The sequence below is a fragment of the Somniosus microcephalus genome, chromosome 23, assembly GCF_052327205.1.
Source record: "Somniosus microcephalus isolate GS21.2 chromosome 23, FLI_Smic_1.0, whole genome shotgun sequence".
Classification (NCBI taxonomy): domain Eukaryota; kingdom Metazoa; phylum Chordata; class Chondrichthyes; order Squaliformes; family Somniosidae; genus Somniosus; species Somniosus microcephalus.
In genome coordinates this window covers 62,390,985-62,412,405 of record NC_141009.1, presented here as the reverse complement: position 1 = coordinate 62,412,405, position 21,421 = coordinate 62,390,985, and the positions used below count along the sequence as shown (strand labels likewise).

The 21,421-nt window shown below is 52.2% G+C and overlaps 1 protein-coding gene across 2 annotated transcripts in view; it reads left to right on the top strand.

Annotated features, from left to right (window-relative positions):
- LOC147101902 (uncharacterized) overlaps positions 1–21,421 on the top strand; it is a 143,777-nt gene that overhangs the window by 100,166 nt on the left and 22,190 nt on the right. For both annotated transcript variants that reach the window (XM_085965993.1, XM_085965992.1), the window contains exon 5: positions 5,169–5,390. In XM_085965993.1, coding sequence (XP_085822119.1) covers positions 5,169–5,390 — 222 coding nt within the window. The remainder of the gene's footprint in view (positions 1–5,168; positions 5,391–21,421) is intronic.

Here is a 21,421-nt window from a genome sequence, read left to right as displayed (position 1 = left end):
AAACGATGACAATTCATCTGTCAAAAGCTCTTGACAGATGAAACGTCACTCGCTGACATCACCTGTAACCAGCTTTCCCTTGATTGGCCTACTAAGCCCGCTGGGCGGGCTTAACAAGGTCAATCAAGGGAAAATAGCGTGGGTTGGCCACAAGTCGATGGAGGCGGGACTAAAACCCGACAAGTGGGAGTCCCGCCTCCAAAAGCTCCCCATTGAGAAAATCCAGCCCCAAGTCTTTGAATCCATAATTCAAGATGAAATTAGTGCGCATTTGTAAATGCATGGATTAATCATCAGTAGCCAGCACAGGTTGTTAATGGCAAGCTGTGTCTGCCAAATTTAATCCAGAGCACTCGGAAATTGGCAGCTAAGGCCGGGATCCAGCTCTTTGCTGTCCCAGCCTCATTTCTAGATCTTCTGACATTCTCTTGCTTGTCTTGTGGCAGGAATGTACTGCAAGGACCGTGGATTTTCAACTTTCATAATGTATATGGATTTTCAGAAGACATTTGATAAAGTGTCTCACAAGAGGTTTGTTTGAAAAATTTAGCTGTATGGTATAAGAGGAAATTTAGCAGCATGGATAGAAAGTTGCTTCATTGAGAGGAAGCAAAGAATTATTTTTTAATGGATGTTGCTCGCATTAGACGTTTTTCTGCATGAAAGACGTTATATAAATGCAAGTAGTTGTTTTGTTGGAGAAGTGCTGGAATGATGTACCCCAGGAGTCAGTACTGAGTCCACTTTTGTTGATGATGTATGTAAATGATTTGGACTTGGGCATAAGCACAATCTCAAAATTTGTTGATGACGCACAAGTAGGAGGTTTGACAAAAAGCGCAGAAGATTATACAAGACGTTATTTAGGAAGGTAGGAAAAGGTGGAAGGTAGCTCTATTAATTAATGATAGTATTTGTACAATAGAGAGGGATGACCTAAGTTCAGGAAACCAGGATATAGAAGCGGTTTGGGTAGAGATGAGAAATGATAAAGGCAAGAAGTCACTTGTTGGAGTGGTGTACAGTAACAGTAACCACACAGTACGATGGAGTATAAAGGAAAAAATAATGGGAGCTTGTCAGAATGGTACGGCAATAATCATGGGGGATTTTAATCTACATATAGACTGGAAAAATCAGATGGGCAAAGGTAAAAAGGTGAGGGGTTCATAGAATGTTTTCGGGATAGTTTCTTAGAACAACACATTCTGGAGCCAGCCAGCGAGCAGGCTATACTAGACTTGGTATTGTGCAACAAGATAGGATTAATTAATGACCTCATAGTGAAGGCGCCCCTAGGTAGCAGCGATCATAATATGATTGAATTTTACATTCAGTTTGAGGGAGAGAAGAGTGGGTCCAAGACTAGTATTTTAAACTTAAATAAGGGCAATTATGAGGGCATGAAAGCAGAGCTAGCTAAAGTAAACTGGCAAATTAGGTTAAGGGATAGGTCAATAAAGTTGCAGTGGCAGACATTTAAGGAGATATTTCAGAATACACAGAATATATACATTCCAACGAGAAAGAAAAATTCCAAGGGGAGGACCCACCATCTGTGGTTAACTAAAAAAGTTAAAGATAGTATGAGACTTAAAGAAAAAGCATATAATTGCGCAAAGATGGGTGGCAGGTCAGAAGATTGGACAGAATATAAAAAACAGCAAAGAATGACTAAAAGATTAATAAGGAGAGAAAAATTAGAGTACGAGAGAAAGCTAGCTAGAAATATAAAAACAGACAGTAAGAGTTTCTATAGATATTTAAAAAAGAAAAGTTAACAAAGTGAGCATTAGTGCTATAGAAAGTGAGTCTGGGGAATTAATAATGGAAAATAAGGAGATAGCAGTTGAATTGAACAGGTATTTTGCATTGGTCTTCACTATAGAGGATACAAGTAACATCCCAGAAATAGCTGTATATCAGGAAATGGAAGGGAGGGAGAAACTCATGAAAATTACAATCACCAGGGAAGTGATACTGAGCAAATTGTTGGAGCTGTGGGCTGACAAGTCCCCGAGTTCTGATGGACTTCATCCTAGGGTCTTGAAAGAAGTGGCTAGTGAGATAGTTGATGCGTTGGTTTTAATTTTCCAAAATTCCCTAGATTCGGGGAAGGTTTCATTAGATTGGAAAATAGCAAATGTAACTCCTTTATTAAAAAATGGGGGAAGACAGAAAGCAGGAAACTACAGGCCAGTTAGCTTAACATCTGTCATAGGGAAAATGTTAGAAGCTATTATTAAAGATGGGGCACTTAGAAAAGTTCAAGGTAATCAGGCAGAATCAATATAGTCTTGTGAAAGGGAAATCATGTTAAACCAATTTATTGGAGTTCTTTGAGGAAGTAACATGTGCTGTGGATAAAGGGGAACCGGTGAATGTACTGTACTTAGATTTCCAGAAGGCATTTGATGATGCCACATCAAAGGTTATTGCGGAAAATAAAAGCTTATGGTGTAGGGGGTAACATATTGGCATGGATAAAAGATTGGCTAGCTAACAGGAAGCAGGGAGTAGGCATAAATGAGTCATTTTCTGGTTGGCGAGATGTAATGAGTGGTGTGCCACAGGGATCAGTGCTGGGGCCTCAACTTTTTACAATTTATATAAATGACTTGGATGAAGGGACCGAAGGTATGGTTGCTAAATTTGCTGATGACACAAAGATAGGTAGGAAAGTAAATTATGAAGAGGACATGAGGCTACAAAGGGATATAGATAGGTTAAGTGAGTGGGCAAAGATCTGGCAAATGGAGTACAATGTGGGAAAATGTGAAATTGTCCATTTTGTCAGGAAGAATAAAAAAGAAGCATATTATCAAAATGGTGAGAGATTGCAGAACTCTGATTTGCAGAGGGATCTGGGTGTCCTAGTGCATGAATCGCAAAAGGTTACTATGCAGGTACAGCAAGTAATTAGGAAAGCTAATAGAATGTTATTGTTTATTGCGAGGGGAATTGAATGCAAAAGTAGAGAGGTTATGCGTCAGTTATACAGGGCATTGGTGAGACCATATCTGGAGTACTGTGTACAGTATTGGTCTCCTTATTTAAAGAAGGATGTAAATGCATTGGAAGCAGTTCAGAGAAGGTTTACTAGACTAATACCTGGAATGGGCGGGTTGTCTTATGAGGAAAGGTTGGACAGGCTAGGCTTGTATCCGCTGGAGTTTAGAAGAGTAAGAGGTGACTTGATTGAAACATATAAGACCCTGAGGGATCTTGACAGGGTCGATGTGGAGAGGATGTTTCCTCTTGTGGGAGAATCTAGAACTAGGGGTCATTGTTTAAAAATAAGGGGTCGCCCATTTAAGACAGAGATGAGGAGAAATTTTTTCTCACAGAGGGTCATGAGTCTTTGGAACTCTCTTCCTCAGAGGGCGGTGGAAGCAGAGTCTTTGAATATTTTTAAGGCAGAGGTAGGTAGATTCTTGATAAGCAAGGGGGTGAAAGGTTACCGGGGGTAGGTGGGAATGTGGAGTAATCAGATCAGCCATGCTCTTATTGAATGGCGGAGCAGGCTTGAGGGGCCGAGTGGCCTACTCCTGCTCCTAATTCGTATGTTCGTCATGAAGACAGGTTATCGGAATGGACAAATGTAGAAAATGGAGTTTAATGTAAAGAAGTAATGATAAATCCTTACATAGCATTATTTAGGTACATTCAGAGTACTGTGTGGATTTTTGGGCGCTCCATATAGACAGAACATTAATGCCGTAGAGATCGTACAGCATAAATTCAGCAAGTTGATGCCAGGGCTGGGAAGCTATAGTTATGCAAGAAAAGATTTGAGATATTTTGTTCAATTCCTGTGGAGTAGACATAGCCAAGAGGAGATTTAACTGAAGTTTTTTAAAGTATGAAGGACTTTACTATGTTAAAGGTGCGATATAAATGCAAGTTGTTGTTGTTTGATAGAGTGAATGGGGAAACACCATTTCCTCTGGTTGGGGAATCGGTGACAAGGGTGATCAATTTAAAACTGTCACTAACAGAGTGAAGAGAGAGGTTAGGAGAAATTTCTTTACACAGAGGGCTGTTGAAGCATGTAATGCTTTGCTACAGGAAGTGGTTGAAAGAGACAGTTTCATCTTTTAAGGGAAAATTGGATAAATATTTGAAGCAGAGAAAGATACAATAGTATGGAGACAGCGGAGCAGGGGAATTAATTTTGCATTACGCTAGCAAAGAGCAAGTTGGCTGGGAGGGGAGAGTGGTTCCTCACTCTGAGAGGTCAATTCTTCATATGTCTCTCTGCCATAATCCAGCTGCTGGCTGCTCCTTGTGGATGACCAGGGATCTGGGTGGTGACAGACCCTTGTTCACCACTGAAGGGTGTGAAGCTGCCATCAAGGTCCTCTCAAGCCGATCCCCCAGCTATCAGAAGTGAGAGTCCAAGTTGAAGTCAGTATAACTCCAATTTTACAATTGGATTATTGTAAAAATCTAACTGGCTCACTAATGTCCTCAGGGAAGGGAACCTGCCACCTCTACCTGTCCTGGCCTTTAGTGACCCCAGTCCCACACTGCACGATTGACTGTCTCTGAAGAAAATCCCCACCTTCTCAGTGCAACTATGGATGAGCAATACATTTGGACCTGTCTCCCAAGGGGAAAAATTACCAAAAAAATCGTCACAGCAAGTATTTCTCATTTGGGACCCTCCATGTGCTAGCAGTTTAAAAGCGCTTAACCCTGGCATTCCTCTCCCTTGTACAATTGCAGCAAGTTAAATAATTGCTTAAGGTGATTAATTGTTTAATTTGTGTCAGCACTCCATTGATCAGCCTGCAATATCAAGGTTTAATGGGAAGTTGAGCAATCTGCTGAAAATGTCAGTAGTGCATCGTCAACCTGAGTAGTCCAGCAAAAGCAGTTTCCAGGCTTATGTATCAGTGCACCTGAGGAGAAGGTAATCACCCAGTGACCTTGATGTAATTTTTCACAAAAGATCCTGTGGAACTTAGGTGATTTTCTTTTCCTTGTGGGAGGGAGGGAGTTCATGATTATACATGGAGATTCAACTTAACTAAAAGCTTGAGAAAGAGAATGTCTAAAGTAAATAATGTGCCATTTAATTGAACAGTCAGGTAATCAATTTTACCCCTTGATTTTACAGATAACATTTCAGAATGGTTTAGAACTGTTTACTTTATTCCTTTTAGATATGGACTGGTTTCAGAAACAGGAGAGGATGGGACTAATTCATAGACCTCCATATAAATTTGATTCAAAAACGACTCTGGCCGCAGCCAAAATCACCTGCTTGCAGCAAGGAACTGATTGTACAGGAGTGCTGGAGACTGGAATGCCAAATACTTTTTATCTTCTTGATTCTTCAGCCATAATTATCTTCAATCCCAGCGACATTATCTACATCCCGTCAGGTAAGGCCAGATGTTTCATACCTGAATTCTCCTTAAGTTCAAGTTAACCAGCACCTAAGAGTGCACAGAGGCATTTTTTTATTTGGTTCTGATTTTAACTGGGGGCTAGTTTTCAGCGGGTGAGTTTTGATGGCAGTTCACAACTTCAGGTTGCAGCAAAAATGAGGCCCAGAGTGTTTTAACACCCAGGCTTCATTTAAAAGCTGCCTGCCATCGTTCCACCCATCCGATACAGGAAGTGGCGCAAATTCATGCAGCCCAAAGGCCACCCACCAAGAGCAGGTAAGTCCGTGGGATCGGCCATCTCACGGGGTTTCCACAATCAGGACAGGTGCACAATTATGGCAGGGGAGACCTAAGATTTCCTTGTGGAACCTGGAGGATCACTCCTGCTCCTCCTGGCCCCACAAGGAAATAAAAAAAATTAAACTTACCCTCTGGCCCTGATCTAGTTCCTTGCTGGGTAGGCCTGGCAGAAAGGCACTGCCTACTAGTAAAAATTGCAGTCAGGTCCCGACGATATCATAGAGACCCAACGTGCATATACTTAAAAGGACCCCGCAGACTTTCAGCATATGTCCTTGCTGCCTGCGATGAAAGCCCTGGCAGATCAGTTCCCATCGACTGCAGGGTGAGTAACTGACCTGGGGGATGTTATCTGGCCACCTGCGCAGTTTCCGCTGGATGGATAAGGTTAAAATCAGCCCCAAGTGCTTTTAACCAAATTTTTCTTCTTTTGTAATAGTTTCCTTTCAGGTAATTAGAACTGAAAACAAGGAATTCCACTCCAACCACAAACAGACCCTCCCACCCAGACAATGTGCAATATTCTAGTGATCTGATTTGAGATGTTTTGTCATTGTTGTTGCTGCTCCTGATGATCAAATGCAGCTATCAACCTCAATGTACATAATATCACCTTCAGGAAATAAACTCAATCAACTTATAAAAGTCAATCTCCTGTGGCAATGCACATGGGTACTCAAGATCAAACGTTCGTGGGATGTCCATGGGAGTTCACACATTCCCCCGCTGAAACTTCGGCAGAACCCCGGAGAAATGACATAAACAGCTGAAAACAGCCATTTGTACTATTCCTCCATAGTTTCTGCTGATCTTCCACTGAAGTTACTGCAGGACATTGGGAGATCAATGCAGAAATTTCCCCCAGAAATCGTCAGGTGAAGCAGGGTTAGGGGGTAGGGGATTATTGGACCAGGATATGTAGACTTAATTCAGTCCCCTTTTTAAAGTCATATATTCTGACTGTATATCTATATATATAAATCGGTACTTCTGTCATTCTGTCTATCTGTCTGTCTGTCATCGCGTGTGCGTTGCGGGTATGCACTCGAAAGTTACAGGGCGTACCTATGCGCGCGTTACCTCCAAAGAAAGCTTACGCTTCCGAGACGGTTTTAAGCGTATTTACGTTTCGGCCGGGCTAAAATTGCGCCCGCGGTATCCCAAAAACCTTCAACATTCCGCTCATTAGCATCTCATTATCCGCTCATTAGCGACAGAGTGACCGACAGAGTGACCTCGAGCTTGACCAATCGTACGCCGGGTTGCTGGCGTGTGCCGCTGGGCCAATCGGTGCGTGTGTGGCCGGGCTTTATCGTTCTGAACCGAGGTGAGTCGCCGCCATCTTGATTCCAAACTTTTCCTTTCTTTTTCCCGCTTTCTACGTCTTAAAAAAAAAACGTTGCTTTTAAAACACATATTGTTTTTTTTAAAAATGATTTAGAAAGTAATTAACTTATCTAATCTCATTAATTTTCCTACCTTTCCCCGTTTTTCCAGGTAGGCCTAGAAGCCTCGGCGTCTCCTCCGCACCCACGCCCGAGCTAGGCACCTCCCGGCCCCACTCGAAGGCTGGAGGGCCAGCCTCAGCCCAGCGCCGCTAGGGTGCGCGCGCAGCAGGAGCTGAGACCCGCTGTCTCTCTCTGGCTGGCCGGGGGGCGGGGCTTGCTGAGCGTCCAGCGTTACCCTGGCAACCGGGCCCGCCGGACGTCTCGCACAGCCGCAATCGGCGGTCTTCACCTCGGGGGGGCGGGGGGGCCGCGACCCTCGGGCGGGGGGGTGGGGGGCCGCGCGCGCAGCAGGAGCAGCTGAGACGCGGCGTCTCTCTCTCTGGCTTGGTCAGCGTCACGGTTACCCTGGCAACCGGGCCCGCCGGCTGACAGTCTCAGCTCCTGCTGCGTGCGCAATCGGCGGTCTTCACCTCGGGGGGGGGGGGCGACCCCCGCCCTTCCCCCCCCTGCCCTCCCTTCCCCCCCTCCCTACCTTCCTCCCTCCCTCCCCCTCCCCTCCCCCCCGCCCTTCCTCCCCCCTCCCCGCCCCCCCCTTCCCCGCCCTTCCCCTCCCCCTCTCCCTCCCGCCCCCTCCCCCCTCCTCCGCCCCCCCTCCCTCCTCCCTCCCGCCCTCCCTTCCCCTCCCCCTCCCCTCCTCCTCCCCCCCTTCCCCTCCCCCTCCCCCCTCCCCCTCCCCTCCCTCTCTTCCCCCCAGTCGCTCTCTCTCTTCCCCCCAGTCGCTCTCTCTCTTTCCCCCAGTCGCTCTCTCTTCACCCCAGTCGCTCTCTCTCTCTCTTCCAACAACAACATTCCCTCAAAAAAGCCTCGGCACCGCCGGGCACTTCAGCTAGTATGTATATATTGCCATTATAAACTCCTATGTTCACATTTATAATGGAAGCTGCCTATGTAAATTGATCACAGTGTAATTACACCCATCCACCAGTATATTCTTCTGGCTCTTGCTGCACATCAAACATCAGGTTGGTAACGCTTTGTTTAAAAACCTTACCTATGTTATTCCGGCTGCTTGTGATCTAGGATTCAGACTTGTTCAGTCCTTTCCTTACAGTGCAGTCCTTCCCTTACAGTGCAGGATGCAAGGATTGTAGGAGGTCCATATGAAGTGGACTACTGTGCACATGGATGTTCTTTATTCAAAAGGGTCTGCATTATAATCCTGCTTCCCCTGGCATGTCAAAAGCTGCTACCAAATGGACCTCCTCTCGGCACCTCCTAGTCCCTTTGAAGACATGGCTGATGAAATTCCCTCATTATCAGTTGCTGTTACCTTCACCATCTGAACCTTTCGCTATATCACTAACTGTGAAATGGATGATACAGACGAATGGCTCTGCGGCTACCATTTGTGTAGTGCAGGAGACCGCTTATGTTACCAGCAACTATATTTGGTGATCATTCATCTGTGAATAGAGGACGTGACAATAAAAGTAATTGTGAGCAAGTTAATATTGGCCCAGAAATTCGGGTCGGGGGCTTCCCGTGGGTGCAAGCCCCCGATCTGCACTTACCTTGCGCGCAGGCCGTTGAGCTCTGGGCTCCCGTGGGATTCTGATCTGGGGCCTGGTCCAGCCGCCGGCGCGCAGTGCTTGCGTATCCCAGGGGCGCAGTTAGTTCGATGCGTCCCCTGGGATCACGTGGGCCATGGGCAGCCAATCGGAGCAGGGAAAAGCCCATTCATAAGTCTGACAGGAAAAGCTGTCAAGACTTATAAATACTACGGCCCCAAAATAGCACTAAACATTCAAAAAATTTTAAAATCACATTTTTAAAATAAACTATAAATTACATGAAATAACTATTTTAAACAATAATTTAAATTGTTGAAAAAAATAATTTTATATTCTAACGGGGCTAAAAATAAACTTACCTTGCTTTAAAGTATTTAAAAATAATAAACCTGTGGAAAAAATGTTTTAATTTTAATTAATTCACCACTTACCTTGTAAAAAAGCAGGCCTTACGCCTGCTTTTTACATTTCTAAATCCTGCAGGCTTACGATCCCGGAGAAACCTGTTAAAAAAAAAAACGTAAGTTTGATGCACACGCGCAGCCTCTCCCATCAAAGTGGGTAAGTATATTTCTTCATGATGAACATAGGAATTTTATATGGAAGAACATATAGAAAATATTGAGTATAGAAGAATAAGGGGTGATATAATTGAGCTGTTTAAGATGATTAAAGGATTGGAGTCCAGAACAAGGGGGCATAAACTTAAAATTAGAGCTAGGCCATTCAGGGGAGATGTCAGAAAGCACTTCTTCACACAAAGGCTAGCGGAAATCTGGAACAGTCAGCCCCAAAAAGCAGTTGAGGCTGAGGGTCAATAGAAAATTTTAAAACTGAGATGGATAAGTTTTCGTTAGGCAAGGGTATTAAGGTTTACGGAACCAAGGCGGGCAAATGGAGTCAAGATACAAATCAGCTATGATCTCATTGAATGACGGCACAGGCTCGAGGGGCTGAATGGCCTACTCCTGTTCCTGTGTAGCATTATTTCTAATTTACATTTTTTTTATTAATGCTAAAAAAAAAGCAGAAAAAGTACCTGCTAGAAAGAGAAGAAAGACAGAGGAGGGAAAGTCGAGGAAAACAATGGGATAGATTTTCAGTTTTACCGCCTGGACATAAAATATGGCTTGGATGGAGCGCATAGAGGAAAATTGGGTGTGGGGATCGCACGCCTGTTACAGAACACACACAATTTTACTTAGGTTAATTAAATGGAAGAAAAATCAGGCGAGTTCTGTTAGGGGCACGCAATCCTCCCCACCAAATTTTCCTCTCTGCGATACACCCAAGCAATGCTTAGTGCCAAGGCAGTAAAGACAAAGGGCTAGATTTTCAGTATAGACAGTTTTGGGGCGCTAACCTTAGCGCCCGCCCGAAGTTAGCGCCCGCCCCAAAGTAGCGCCCCGTTGCCGGAAATTCAGTGGCTTCGCCCTAAGAGATTGGTGGAGTGCTAAAAGAGGCGTTCCACTCCTATCTTTAGGTGCTAAGCCGGCGGTCCAGAGGGATAGCGCCCAGGCGGGGCGCAGTGCGGGTGCGGTCATTTTTGGACTGACAGCAGACCCCGTGGCGCTGACCAGCTCTTAAAGGGGGAAGGGACAAATTGGTCTGCTGCCACGCCCTGCACACTGCAGCCTTGCAAAGAGGCCTCAACACTGCTGCTCAGCCCCAGGGAGTCATGGCAACGCCAGAGAAGGCCCGTCAGCGTGCCCTGCGCTTCTCAGAGGGTGATCTGGACATAATGGTCACAGCTCTGGAGGTGAGGCGCAAGATCTTGTTCCCAGAGAGTGGGAGGAATCCAACCCACCACGACTACACCAAAGCCTGGAAGCAGATCGCCCAGAGGGTGACGTTCACCGGCGATGCCCCCAGGACCCACAAACAATGTCGTAAAAAATACAACGATCTGACCAGGATTGTGAAGGTGAGTAGCCTTTCCAGTCTCCTCCTCATTCTTGCATGTACACCTGACATGATGGGCAAAGGGAGCTGAAAGTCCTATTGTCCAGCCCTCAGCCAGCAGCATTGGGACAGTCATGAGCATCACATGGCCATTCGGCACTCTACACTTTGTCCAAGCTGTTCCACCATGGGAGGCAGTGCACACTACATCAGGGCTTCACTCTGTCCACGCTATTCCACCATGGGAGGCAGTGCACACTACATCAGGGCTTCACTCTGTCCAAGCTATTCCACCATGGGAGGCAGTGCACACTACATCAGGGCTTCACTGCGCACTTACAGCCCGTCCTTTCTCTTGCAGGCTAAAGTAGCGGTTAATCGCCAGGCGCGTGCCAGGGGTGGCCGCGCCAAGCTGCAGAAGCTCACTCGGCTGGAGGAGCGCGTGTGTGTGCTCATGGGAGCCCGTGTGATTGTCCCCACAGCGTGCGGAGTATCCGACCCTCCACTGCCCGGCAATGGTAAGGACCTCGCCTTTTGGCCCTCTCGCATCGCACTGGCCCATCCGAGCTACCTCCTTTGCCACTGTCCCACCAATGCGCTGAATGCCACCAGTCCTAACTCCCTCGCTGACGCCGTCTCCTCACTCTGAAGCTACTCTTGTGCATTCCTGCTTTCAGCTGGTGACGACCAGGACCCTGAAGCTGCCAGTGACAGCACCTCCGACCAGGAGGAGGAGGAGGAGCAAGCCGGACCTTCGGGGGAACAGTCACGTCCCGCAGGAGAGGAGGAAATGCTTGACACCTCCTCACTGGACGAGTGCCTGGAGGAACTGTCGCAGGGCAATGCAGCTTCTGGGACCAGTGGCGTCCAGCCACCCAGGAGCCGTGTGCGTGGCCCGCGGCCTTCCCCCCCAAAGGGGGGAAGGATCAGAGGGGAGTGCTGCTGTTCGGCACACTCGCCGCCACCAACGCGGCAAGGGTCCCCTAGTTCGGCCCCCTCCTCCCCAGCGGGAGAGTCGCGACTCCAGTCCGGACACCTTCACCTCGGAGGAGGTGCGGAAGCTGGATAAGATGGCCGAGGATTCGGACCGGCGCCACACGGAGCTCATGAGCGTGGTGGGGCGCATGCCTGAGGCCATCGAGTCGCTGGCAACCAGTGTGCGCGAGTTCGGGGCAGCAACTGCCGCGAGTGGCCGCATGCTGACTGATGCCGTCAAGACCCTGGCGGCTGTGATGCGCGCGCACACCAGGACCACAGGGGCACTCACTGCTGCCACACGCGCTGTCTCAGGCAGGCATCGCCAGGGCAGCCGCCGCGCTGGACCATCCCAGCAAGCCGCCCCTCGGCTGATTGTTGCGGATCCTGCAGTGCGGGCCCGGCCGAGTGCCACCGCGCCACAGCACCAGCCAGCGCATCCCACACGCCAGCTGGCCCACATTGCGCCATCTGTCGCCGCCATTCCCCCACTGGGGCATCAAGGGCAAGCGGCTGCAGCTGATGGTGGCCAGGCTCAGGTGCGCCACTCAGCAGACGGCCCCTCGAGGCCCAAACGCTGTGTAGGCCGCCCCCCAGCGGCATCTGGCGGAAGGGCATCTGAGCCTCAGGCACCTTCCCCCAGCCTCGCAGCAGCCACTGGGCAGAGCTTGCGAAGGAGCAGCAGGCCGGGCAGGGGAGGCAAAAGGCTGGGCAAGGTCTTGCCCTCGCGGGCCACTCAGTAGAGGGTGTGGGCAGCTTTCCTTTTATATGGCGGTGGCCATCTTTATTTTGCCCATGGTTGTGTTGTTGGAGGGCTTATTTTTTGCGTTAGGCCGACGTTGAGGCCCGGTTTGAAGAAAGGTGGAGTGACTCCTCCCCAGTTTGTGGGAGTGAGTCGTTTGTTGGGCTTTTTGTGGGGCCCGTTTATTGTTTTTGGGGATTCATGTGGGAAGGGCTTTTCATTTTTGTGTAATAAAAAATTATCTTTATTCATGCAGTCTCCATGGTTGTTCTTCTTAGTGTTTGTTGGCTTCGCCGGCTGAGGGCTTGCGGAGCGGCTGCATTCATCTTCCCTCATGGCCCCTGGCCATTCCCTGACAGGGGGCTTAGAAGTACCGTGTAATAAGGTGGCGTTGTGCGGCCCTTGGCCCTGGTCGCTCCCTCCTGGGAAAGTACTCCTGCTCCTCCTCCTCCTCCTCCTCATGCTCCTCCTGCTCCTCCTCCTGAGGTGCTGGTCCAACGTCAGGTGGCAGTGCCTGAGTCCTGCGGATAGCCAGGTTGTGTAGCATGCAGCAAACCACCACAAATTGGGAGACCCGGTCCGGCGAATACTGGAGAGCTCCTCCGGAGCGATCAAGGCAGCGGAACCGCTGCTTGAGGACCCCAATAGTTAGCTCGATGATGTTGCGGGTGGTTTGATGGCTCTCGTTGTAGGCCTCTTCAGCAGCGGTCCTGGGCGCGCGGAGCGGGGTCATGAGCCAGGTGCACAAAGGATAGCCTTTGTCCCCGAGTAGCCATCCTCTTGGGGGAGGCTGTGCCTGGAACATGTCATGCACAGTACTCTGCCGCAGGATAAAGGCATCGTGGCTGCTGCCTGGGAAGCTGGCATTGACTGCCATGATGCGCTGCTTGTGGTCACAGACCAGCTGCACATTCAGAGAATGGTAGCCCTTCCTGTTGCGATACTGCTCGCCATGCTCCAGAGGGGCCCGCAAAGCCACATGCGTACAGTCAATGGCGCCCTGCACCAAGGGGAATTCCCCGAGTCTGGAAAATCCCAATGCGCGCTGATGCTGGCTCTCCAGGGCCATGGGGAAGGAGATGAATTGGCTTCTCCTTCTGAACAGTGCTTCGGTCACCTGGCGGATGCAGCGATGCGCGCCGTACTGGGAGATGTTTGCTATGTTCCCAGCAGCGTATTGGAAGGAGCCGGTGGCATAGAAGTTCAATGCCACCGTCACCTTCACTTCCACCGACAGAGACGTCCTGCACCTGAGCTTTGGCCGCAGATCTCGGCGAAGCAGGTGGCAGATCTCTGCAATCACCTCCTTTCGGAATCGGAGCCTTTTAACACGTCGCGCGGCACTCATGTTTAGGTAGGAGCGCTGCTGGCGGTATAGCCTGACTGGGTAAGGCCTACGTGGCCGACGCCTGTAGCCCCCTCTGCCTCTAGCCAGGGCTGCCCCTCTCACAATGCGTCTGCGAGCCCTACGGACATGGAGCTGCAGCTCCGCGTTGGCACCCCATGCAACCCCCATCAAATCCTGGCAAACACTCTAATTTCCAAAAGGCCACTTGCAGCGCTCTGGCCTGAGTCCAAAAATACCTGGCTCTTGCTGCTTGAAACCAGTTAGCTATCCTCCTTGTTGTGTCTCCAGAAATGCGTTGCACAAGAGTGTTTTCTGAAAAAAGGCTGGCCTTTATACTGGAGAGTACGTCCCCTTTAATTTGCGCCCCCCGGGGCCCGCGCTGGTTGTGTTGCGTTCCTTTTTCCAAACGCTCTGGCCGCCAGCCGCACAATGGGGCGGTCCGACTGAAGTTTGGAATCGGGGCGCACAAAGGGCGTTGCACGAGGATGTGACGTCATTTTCTGCGCGCGCATCCGGGCGGGCGCTAAACTTTGCGCCGGCGCTAACGGGCAACTTAATTTGGGGCGGGGCGCAAACTGCGCTGCGCCCGGGCGCTACACGCATAGCGCCCGAAAAAACACTTCTCTTAAGGCGCTAACTGCTGGCGCAAGCGACTGAAAATCTAGCCCATAAACTTCCCCCTATATATTAATGCAATTTTCATACTAAACTGAAAAATGCAAAGTTAGCTCTGTTTTCATTGCAGTGCAAGAAGGAGTCATGTATTTCTGCATTATTGTAATGTGTGAAAAGGCAGAATTCCGTGCACATATACTCCCACATGTTCAACATTTTCTCACTGCAAATAAGCTTCTTCCCAAACCTAACCAGGAGACTAAACTCACTTAGAACAATAACTGAAGAAAACCATTCTCTTAAAACAGCCAGCTAGGATTAAACATAGAAAGGCCATCTCTGTAGCCCATACGATTGGTGCAATTTGCTGCTTTTAATTATGTTTACGCTGTTGGCCTGAAATGATGTCTCAGGCATGCACCAAATCAGGGCAGATATTGACAGCTCTGTAATTGACTCAATTTTTAGAAAGGTTTCCTGGTCACCAGATTGTCTGTCTCAGGCTAAAATAATTTTAACATCCTTCCACCCTCGAGTCAGAATAAGAGTTGATTGTGTGCTCGAAGCATTTGCAAGACCCCATAACTAGACAGTAGCACATTTCCCCAGGGGTGTGAGACTATCAAACCCCAGGCCACTCACAATCATGGACTCTGTTGCAATCAATGAATCATGCATCCCTGCTTCATCAGTGACGTTGCCAGAATACTTTACATAACAGGCTTCTGCTGAGTTTTAAAATTTAAATTTTTTTAAAAAGTGAAGCCATATTTTTATATCTATCTATCTATATATATATATATATATATATAATAATATATACTAGCTGGGGAGCCCCGCGTTGCGAGGGCAATTTTGGGGGCGCTTGGTCTCCCTGCCCCTGTGTGTCCCCCCCTCTCCCTGTCATGTCCTCTCCCTGTCCTATCCCTCCCTCCCCCTTCCCTCTCTCTCCCTCCCCTCCTCTCCCCCCCTCCTCCTCTCCCTCCCCCTCCCCCTCCCCTGTCTCCCTCCCCTCCCCTCGCCCACCCCCCACCCCTCCCCTCCCCCGCTCCCCCACTCCCCTCTGTCCCTCTCTCCGGCCCCTCCCCCTGCCTAGCGCCTGAGGTCCGGTGCCGTTGCGATAGGCGGCCGTGCGGGGCCTAGCGCTTAAAGGCTGCGGTCGGGTTCTGAGGCCGGGACAGACCGGAGCTGAGGTCCCCCGCGTATCGCGCGGCTGATGGACGGGCCGCTGCGGGCGGGCGGCGCATGCGCGGTCAGTGCGGGCGGCGCATGCTGCGGTCAGTGCGGGCGGCGCATGCGCGGGTCAGTGCGGGCGGCGCATGCGCGGTCAGTGCGGGCGGCGCGAGGCGGCCCACGGGGAGCAGGCAAGGGCGGCTTGGCGGCCGTTAGCGAGCGGGAAACTTCGGGCGGCCCGCCCGCGCTCCGTCCGCGACACCGTGAAACCTGAGAGGGGGAAGTAGAGAGAGACAGAGAGGGAAGAGGAGAAGGAGAGAGAGGGAAGAGGAGAGAGGGAAGAGGAGAAGGAGAGAGAGAGAGGGAAGAAAGAGAGAGAGAGAGAAATTTTTTTGAGCTTCAGGCCCCGAGTCCCCCCTGCGCGAGGGTGAGGAGGAGGGGGGGGGGTTGCTAAACACAATGTAAAACTCAAATAAATTGTTAATTAATTCCCTAACACATAATTCAAATATTTACCTTACTTCCCTAACACACTGAAAGTGTGGGGAAAAAAATCGTGAAAAATCAAGATGGCGGCCACTCACCTCGGTTCAGAAGGATAAGGCCCGCCCACACACGCATCGATTGGTCGACCGGTCAGGTCACCGAAGCGTAGGATTGGTCAAGTCGTCGAGTCACTCGACACTCAACTGTAGGAAGGAACCCGCCGTCCGATTGGTCGACCTCGACGTCACACGGTCGCTAATGATATGCTAATGAGCGGAAGGCTGAACGTTTTTCGGATACCGCGGGCGGGATTTTTGTGCGGCCGAAACGTAAATACGCCTATGACCGGTCCGGAATCGCAAGCTTTCTTTTGAGGTGACGCGCGCGTCGGTACGCTCTGTAACTTTCAAACGTATAGAGAACGGACAGACAGACAGACAGACATCGGGACAGAAGAGCCGCTTTATATATATATAGACTAGCTGGGGGAGCCCGGCGGTGCCGAGGCTTTCTCGAGGGCATGTTGTTGTTGGAAGAGAGAGAGGGAGCGACTGGGGGGAAGAGAGAGAGAGAGAGGGAAAGAGAGAGAGGGAAGGAGAGAGAGAGAGGGAAGGAGAGAGAGAGAGAGGGGGAAGGAAAGAGAGAGAGAGAGGGGAAGGAGAGAGAGAGATGGAAGGAAAGAGAGAGAGAGATGGAAGGAGAGAGACGGAAGGAGAGAGAGGGAAGGAGAGAGAGAGAGACAGAGAGAGAGAGGGAAGGAGAGAGAGAGAGAGAGAGGGAAGGAGAGACAGATTGGGAGTGAGAGAGAGAGAGATTGGGAGTGTGAGAGAGATTGGGAGTGAGAGAGAGAGAGATTGGGAGTGAGAGATTGGGAGTGAGAGAGAGAGATTGGGAGTGTGAGAGAGAGAGAGATTGGGAGTGTGAGAGAGAGAGAGACTGGGGCGTGTGAGAGAGAGAGAGCTTGGGTGTGAGAGAGAGAGAGAGATTGGGAGTGTGAGAGAGAGATTGGGAGTGTGAGAGAGAGAGAGATTGGGAGTGTGAGAGAGAGATTGGGAGTGAGAGAGAGAGATTGGGAGTGAGAGAGAGATTGGGAGTGAGAGAGAGACTGGGAGTGTGAGAGAGAGATTGGGAGTGAGAGAGAGAGAGAGAGAGATTGGGAGTGTGTGAGAGAGAGAGATTGGGAGTGTGAGAGAGAGAGATTGGGAATGTGTGAGAGAGAGAGATTGGGAGTGTGAGAGAGAGAGAGATTGGGAGTGTGAGAGAGAGAGATTGGGAGTGTGAGAGAGAGAGAGGTTGGGAGTGTGAGAGAGAGAGATTGGGAGTGTGAGAGAGAGATTGGGAGTGTGAGAGAGAGAGAGAGATTGGGAGTGTGAGAGAGAGAGAGATTGGGAGTGTGAGAGAGAGAGATTGGGAGTGTGAGAGAGAGAGATTGGGAGTGTGAGAGAGAGAGAGACCTTGGGGCCAAATATGTAACAACATGTCACAACCTGAGGACTGTTTAAAATTAAGACTGTTTAAAATTAATATTGAACGTACCAAATGAAGTACAAAGACTGTTTAAAATTAATATTGTTTAAAAGTAATATTGTATGTACCCAACAAATGTCAAATCGATTGACACCTACAGAATGTTGGAAAACTGTACCTTTTTGCTATGTAAGCTTTGGCAATATGGTTCTCTGTAAACTTTCATGCCAATAAAGCATTTTAATTGGATAATTGGAATTGGATTGGGAGTGTGAGAGAGAGAGATTGGGAGTGTGAGAGAGAGATTGGGAGTGAGAGAGAGAGATTGGGAGTGTGAGAGAGAGAGATTTGGAGTGTGAGAGAGAGAGACTGGGAGTGTGAGAGAGAGAGATTGGGAGTGAGAGAGAGAGAGACTGGGAGTGAGAGAGAGAGAGATTGGGAATGTGAGAGAGAGAGAGATTGGGAGTGTCAGAGAGAGAGAGATTGGGAGTGTGAGAGAGAGAGATTGGGAGTGTGAGAGAGAGAGAGATTGGGAGTGAGAGAGAGAGAGATTGGGAGTGTGAGAGAGAGATTGGGAGTGTGAGAGAGAGAGACTGGGGAGAGAGAGAGAATGGGGAGATAGAGAGAGAGAGAGAGAGATTGGGAGTGAGAGAGAGAGAGAATGGGGAGATAGAGAGAGAGAGAGAGAGATTGGGAGTGTGAAAGAGAGAGACTGGGAGAGAGAGAGAGAATGGGGAGATAGAGAGAGAGAGATTGGGAGTGAGAGGGAGAGATTGGGAGTGTGAGAGAGAGAGATTGGGAGTGTGAGAGAGAGACTGGGAGTGTGAGACAGAGAGATTGGGAGTGTGAGAGAGAGAGACTAGGGAGAGAGAGAATGGGGAGATAGAGAGAGAGAGCGACTGAGGGGGAGAGAGAGAGCGACTGATGGGTGAGAGAGAGATGTGGAGAGAGAGACAGGGAGAGACTGGGGAGATAGAGAGAGAGACTGAGGGGGGAGAGAGAGACTGAGGGGGGAGAGGCAGAGCGACTGAGGGAGAGAGAGGGAGACTGGGGGAGAGAGAGAGATGGGGGAGAGAAAGAGAGAGAGAGACGGGGGAGAGAGACTTTTTCGAGGCATGTTGTTGGAAGAGAGAGAGCGAGGTGGGGGGGGAAGAGAGAGAGAGAGAGAGCGAGTGGGGGGGCGGTGCAGAGGCTTTTTTGAGGGCATGTTGTTGGAAGAGAGAGAGGGAGCGACTGGGGGGGGAAGAGAGAGAACGACTGGGGGGGGAAGCGAAAGAACGACTGGGGGGGAGCGAGTGGAGGCTGGGGGAGAGAGAGCGACTGGGGGAGAGAGCGACTGGGGGGAAGAGAGAGAGCGACTGGGGGGGGAAGAGAGAGAGCGACTGGGGGGGGAAGAGAGAGAGCGACGGGGGGAGAGAGAGCGACGGGGGAGAGAGAGAGCGACGGGGGGAAGAGAGAGAGCGACGGGGGGAAGAGAGAGACGACGGGGGAAGAGAGAGAGCGACCGGGGAGGGGAAGAGAGAGAGCGACGGGGGGAAGAGAGAGCGCGACGGGGGGGAAGAGAGAGAGCGACGGGGGGGGAAAGAGAGAGAGCGACGGGGGGGGAAGAGAGAGAGCGACGGGGGGGAAGAGAGAGAGCGCGACGGGGGGAAGAGAGAGAGCACGACGGGGGGAAGAGAGAGCGCGACGGGAGGGAAGAGAGAGCGCGACGGGGGGAAGAGAGAGAGCGCGACGGGGGGAAGAGAGAGAGCGCGACGGGGGGAAGAGAGAGAGCGTGACGGGGGGAAGAGAGAGAGAGCGCGACGGGGGGAAGAGAGAGAGCGCGACGGGGGGAAGAGAGAGAGTGCGACGGGGGAAGAGAGAGAGCGCGACGGGGGGAAGAGAGAGAGCGCGACGGGGGAAGAGAGAGAGCGCGACGGGGGGAAGAGAGAGCGCGACGGGGGGAAGAGAGAGCGCGACGGGGAAGAGAGAGCGCGACGGGGGGAAGAGAGAGAGCGCGATGGGGGAAGAGAGAGCACGACGGGGGGAAGAGAGAGCGCGACGGGGGGAAGAGAGAGCGCGCGACGGGGGGAAGAGAGAGCGCGACGGGGGGAAGAGAGAGAGCGCGACGGGGGGAAGAGAGAGAGCGCGACGGGGGGAAGAGAGAGAGCGCGACAGGGGGGAAGAGAGAGAGCGCGACGGGGGAAAGAGCTGAGCGCGACGGGGGGAAAGAGAGAGAGAGCGCGACGGGGGGAAAGAGAAGAGAGAGCAGCGCGACGGGGGGGAAGAGAGAGAGCGCGATGGGGGGAAAGAGAGAGAGCGCGACGGGGGGGAAGAGAGAGAGCGCGACGGGGGGGAAGAGAGAGAGCGCGCGACGGGGGGGGGCGGAAGGTGGCCCGATGGACCCCTGCGAAGGAAGGAAGAAGGTAAGCTCTCCCACCCCTTCACTCTTTCCCTCCCTGTCCCGCCCCTTCACTCTTTCCCTCCCTCACCCTCTCTCTCCCTCCCCCGTCTCTCCCTGCTTTACTCTCCCTCCCCCTCTCCTCACGCTCTCCCTCCCTCACCCTCTCTCTCCCTCCCCGTCTCTCCCTGCTTTACTCTCTCACCCTCCCTCCCCCCTCTCCCTGCCCTCCCCCCCTCTCGCTCCCCTCCCCCCACCCTCCCTCCCTCGCTCCCCCACCCTCTCGCTCCCCCACCCTCTCTCCCCTCCCCCACCCTCCCTCGCTCCCCCCACCCTCTCGCTCCCCTCACCCCACCTCTCCCTCCCCCCCACCCTCCCTCGCTCCCCCACCCTCTCTCTCCCCTCCCCCCACCCTCTCTCCTCCCTCCCCCCACCCTCTCTCCGCTCCCCTCCCCCTCTCTTCTCCCCACCCCTCTCTCTTCTCCCCCACCCCCTCTCTCTTCTCCCCCACCCTCTCTCTCTCTCTCTCTCCCCCACGATTTCCCGAGGCTCTCCCCCCCCCCCGCGATTTCCCGAGGCTCTCCCCCCCGCGATTTCCCGAGGCTCTCCCCCCCCGCGATTTCCCGAGGCTCTCCCCCCCCCCCGCGATTTCCCGAGGCTCTCCCCCCCCGCGATTTCCCGAGGCTCTCCCCCCCACCCCGCGATTTCCCGAGGCCCTCCCCCCCCCGCGATTTCCGAGGCCCTGCCCCCCCCCGCGATTTCCCGAGGCTCTCCTCCCCGCGATTTTCCGAGGCTCTCTCCCCCCCGCCCCCCGCGATTTCCCGAGGCTCTCCCCCCCGCGATTTCCCTAGGCTCTCCCCCCCCGCGATTTCCCGAGGCTCTCCCCCACCGCGATTTCCCAAGGCTCTCCCCCCCCGCGATTTCCCGAGGCCCTCCCCCCCCGCGATTTCCCGAGGCCCTCCCCCCCCCGCGATTTCCCGAGGCCCTCCCCCCCCCCCGCGATTTCCCGAGGCCCTCCCCCCCCACCCCCCCCGCGATTTCCCGAGGCTCTCCCCCCCCGCGATTTCCCGAGGCCCTCGCCGCCCCCCGCCCCCCGCGATTTCCCGAGGCTCTCTCTCCCCCCGCCCCCCGCGATATCCCGAGGCTCTCTCCGCCCGCCCCCGCCCCCCGCGATTCCCGAGGCTCTCTCTCCCCCCGCCCCCCGCGATTTCCCGAGGCTCTCTCTCCCCCCGCCCCCCGCGATTTCCCGAGGCTCTCTCTCCCCCCCCCGCCCGCCCCCCGCGATTTCCCGAGGCTCGCACCCCCCGCGATCTCACGAGGCTGTGTGCTGGCGTCACGGGGGGCCGTGCGCATGCGTGCCGGCGTCAAGGCGGCTGCGCAACGGCCGTGCGCATGCGTGGTTGCCGTTTAAAAAAAAAATCCAGAGCGGGCTCTCGCGGGCGGCGGGCGCGCATGCGCGGTCAGTGCCAGCACCGCGAGGCGGCCCGCGGGGAGTAGGCAGGGAAACCCCGCCGGCTGGCGGCCGTTAGAGCGGGGAGTAGGCAGGGAAACCCCGCGGGCTGGCAGCCGTTAGAGCGGCTCACTTCGGGCCTCGACACCGTCAAACCTGAGAGGGGGA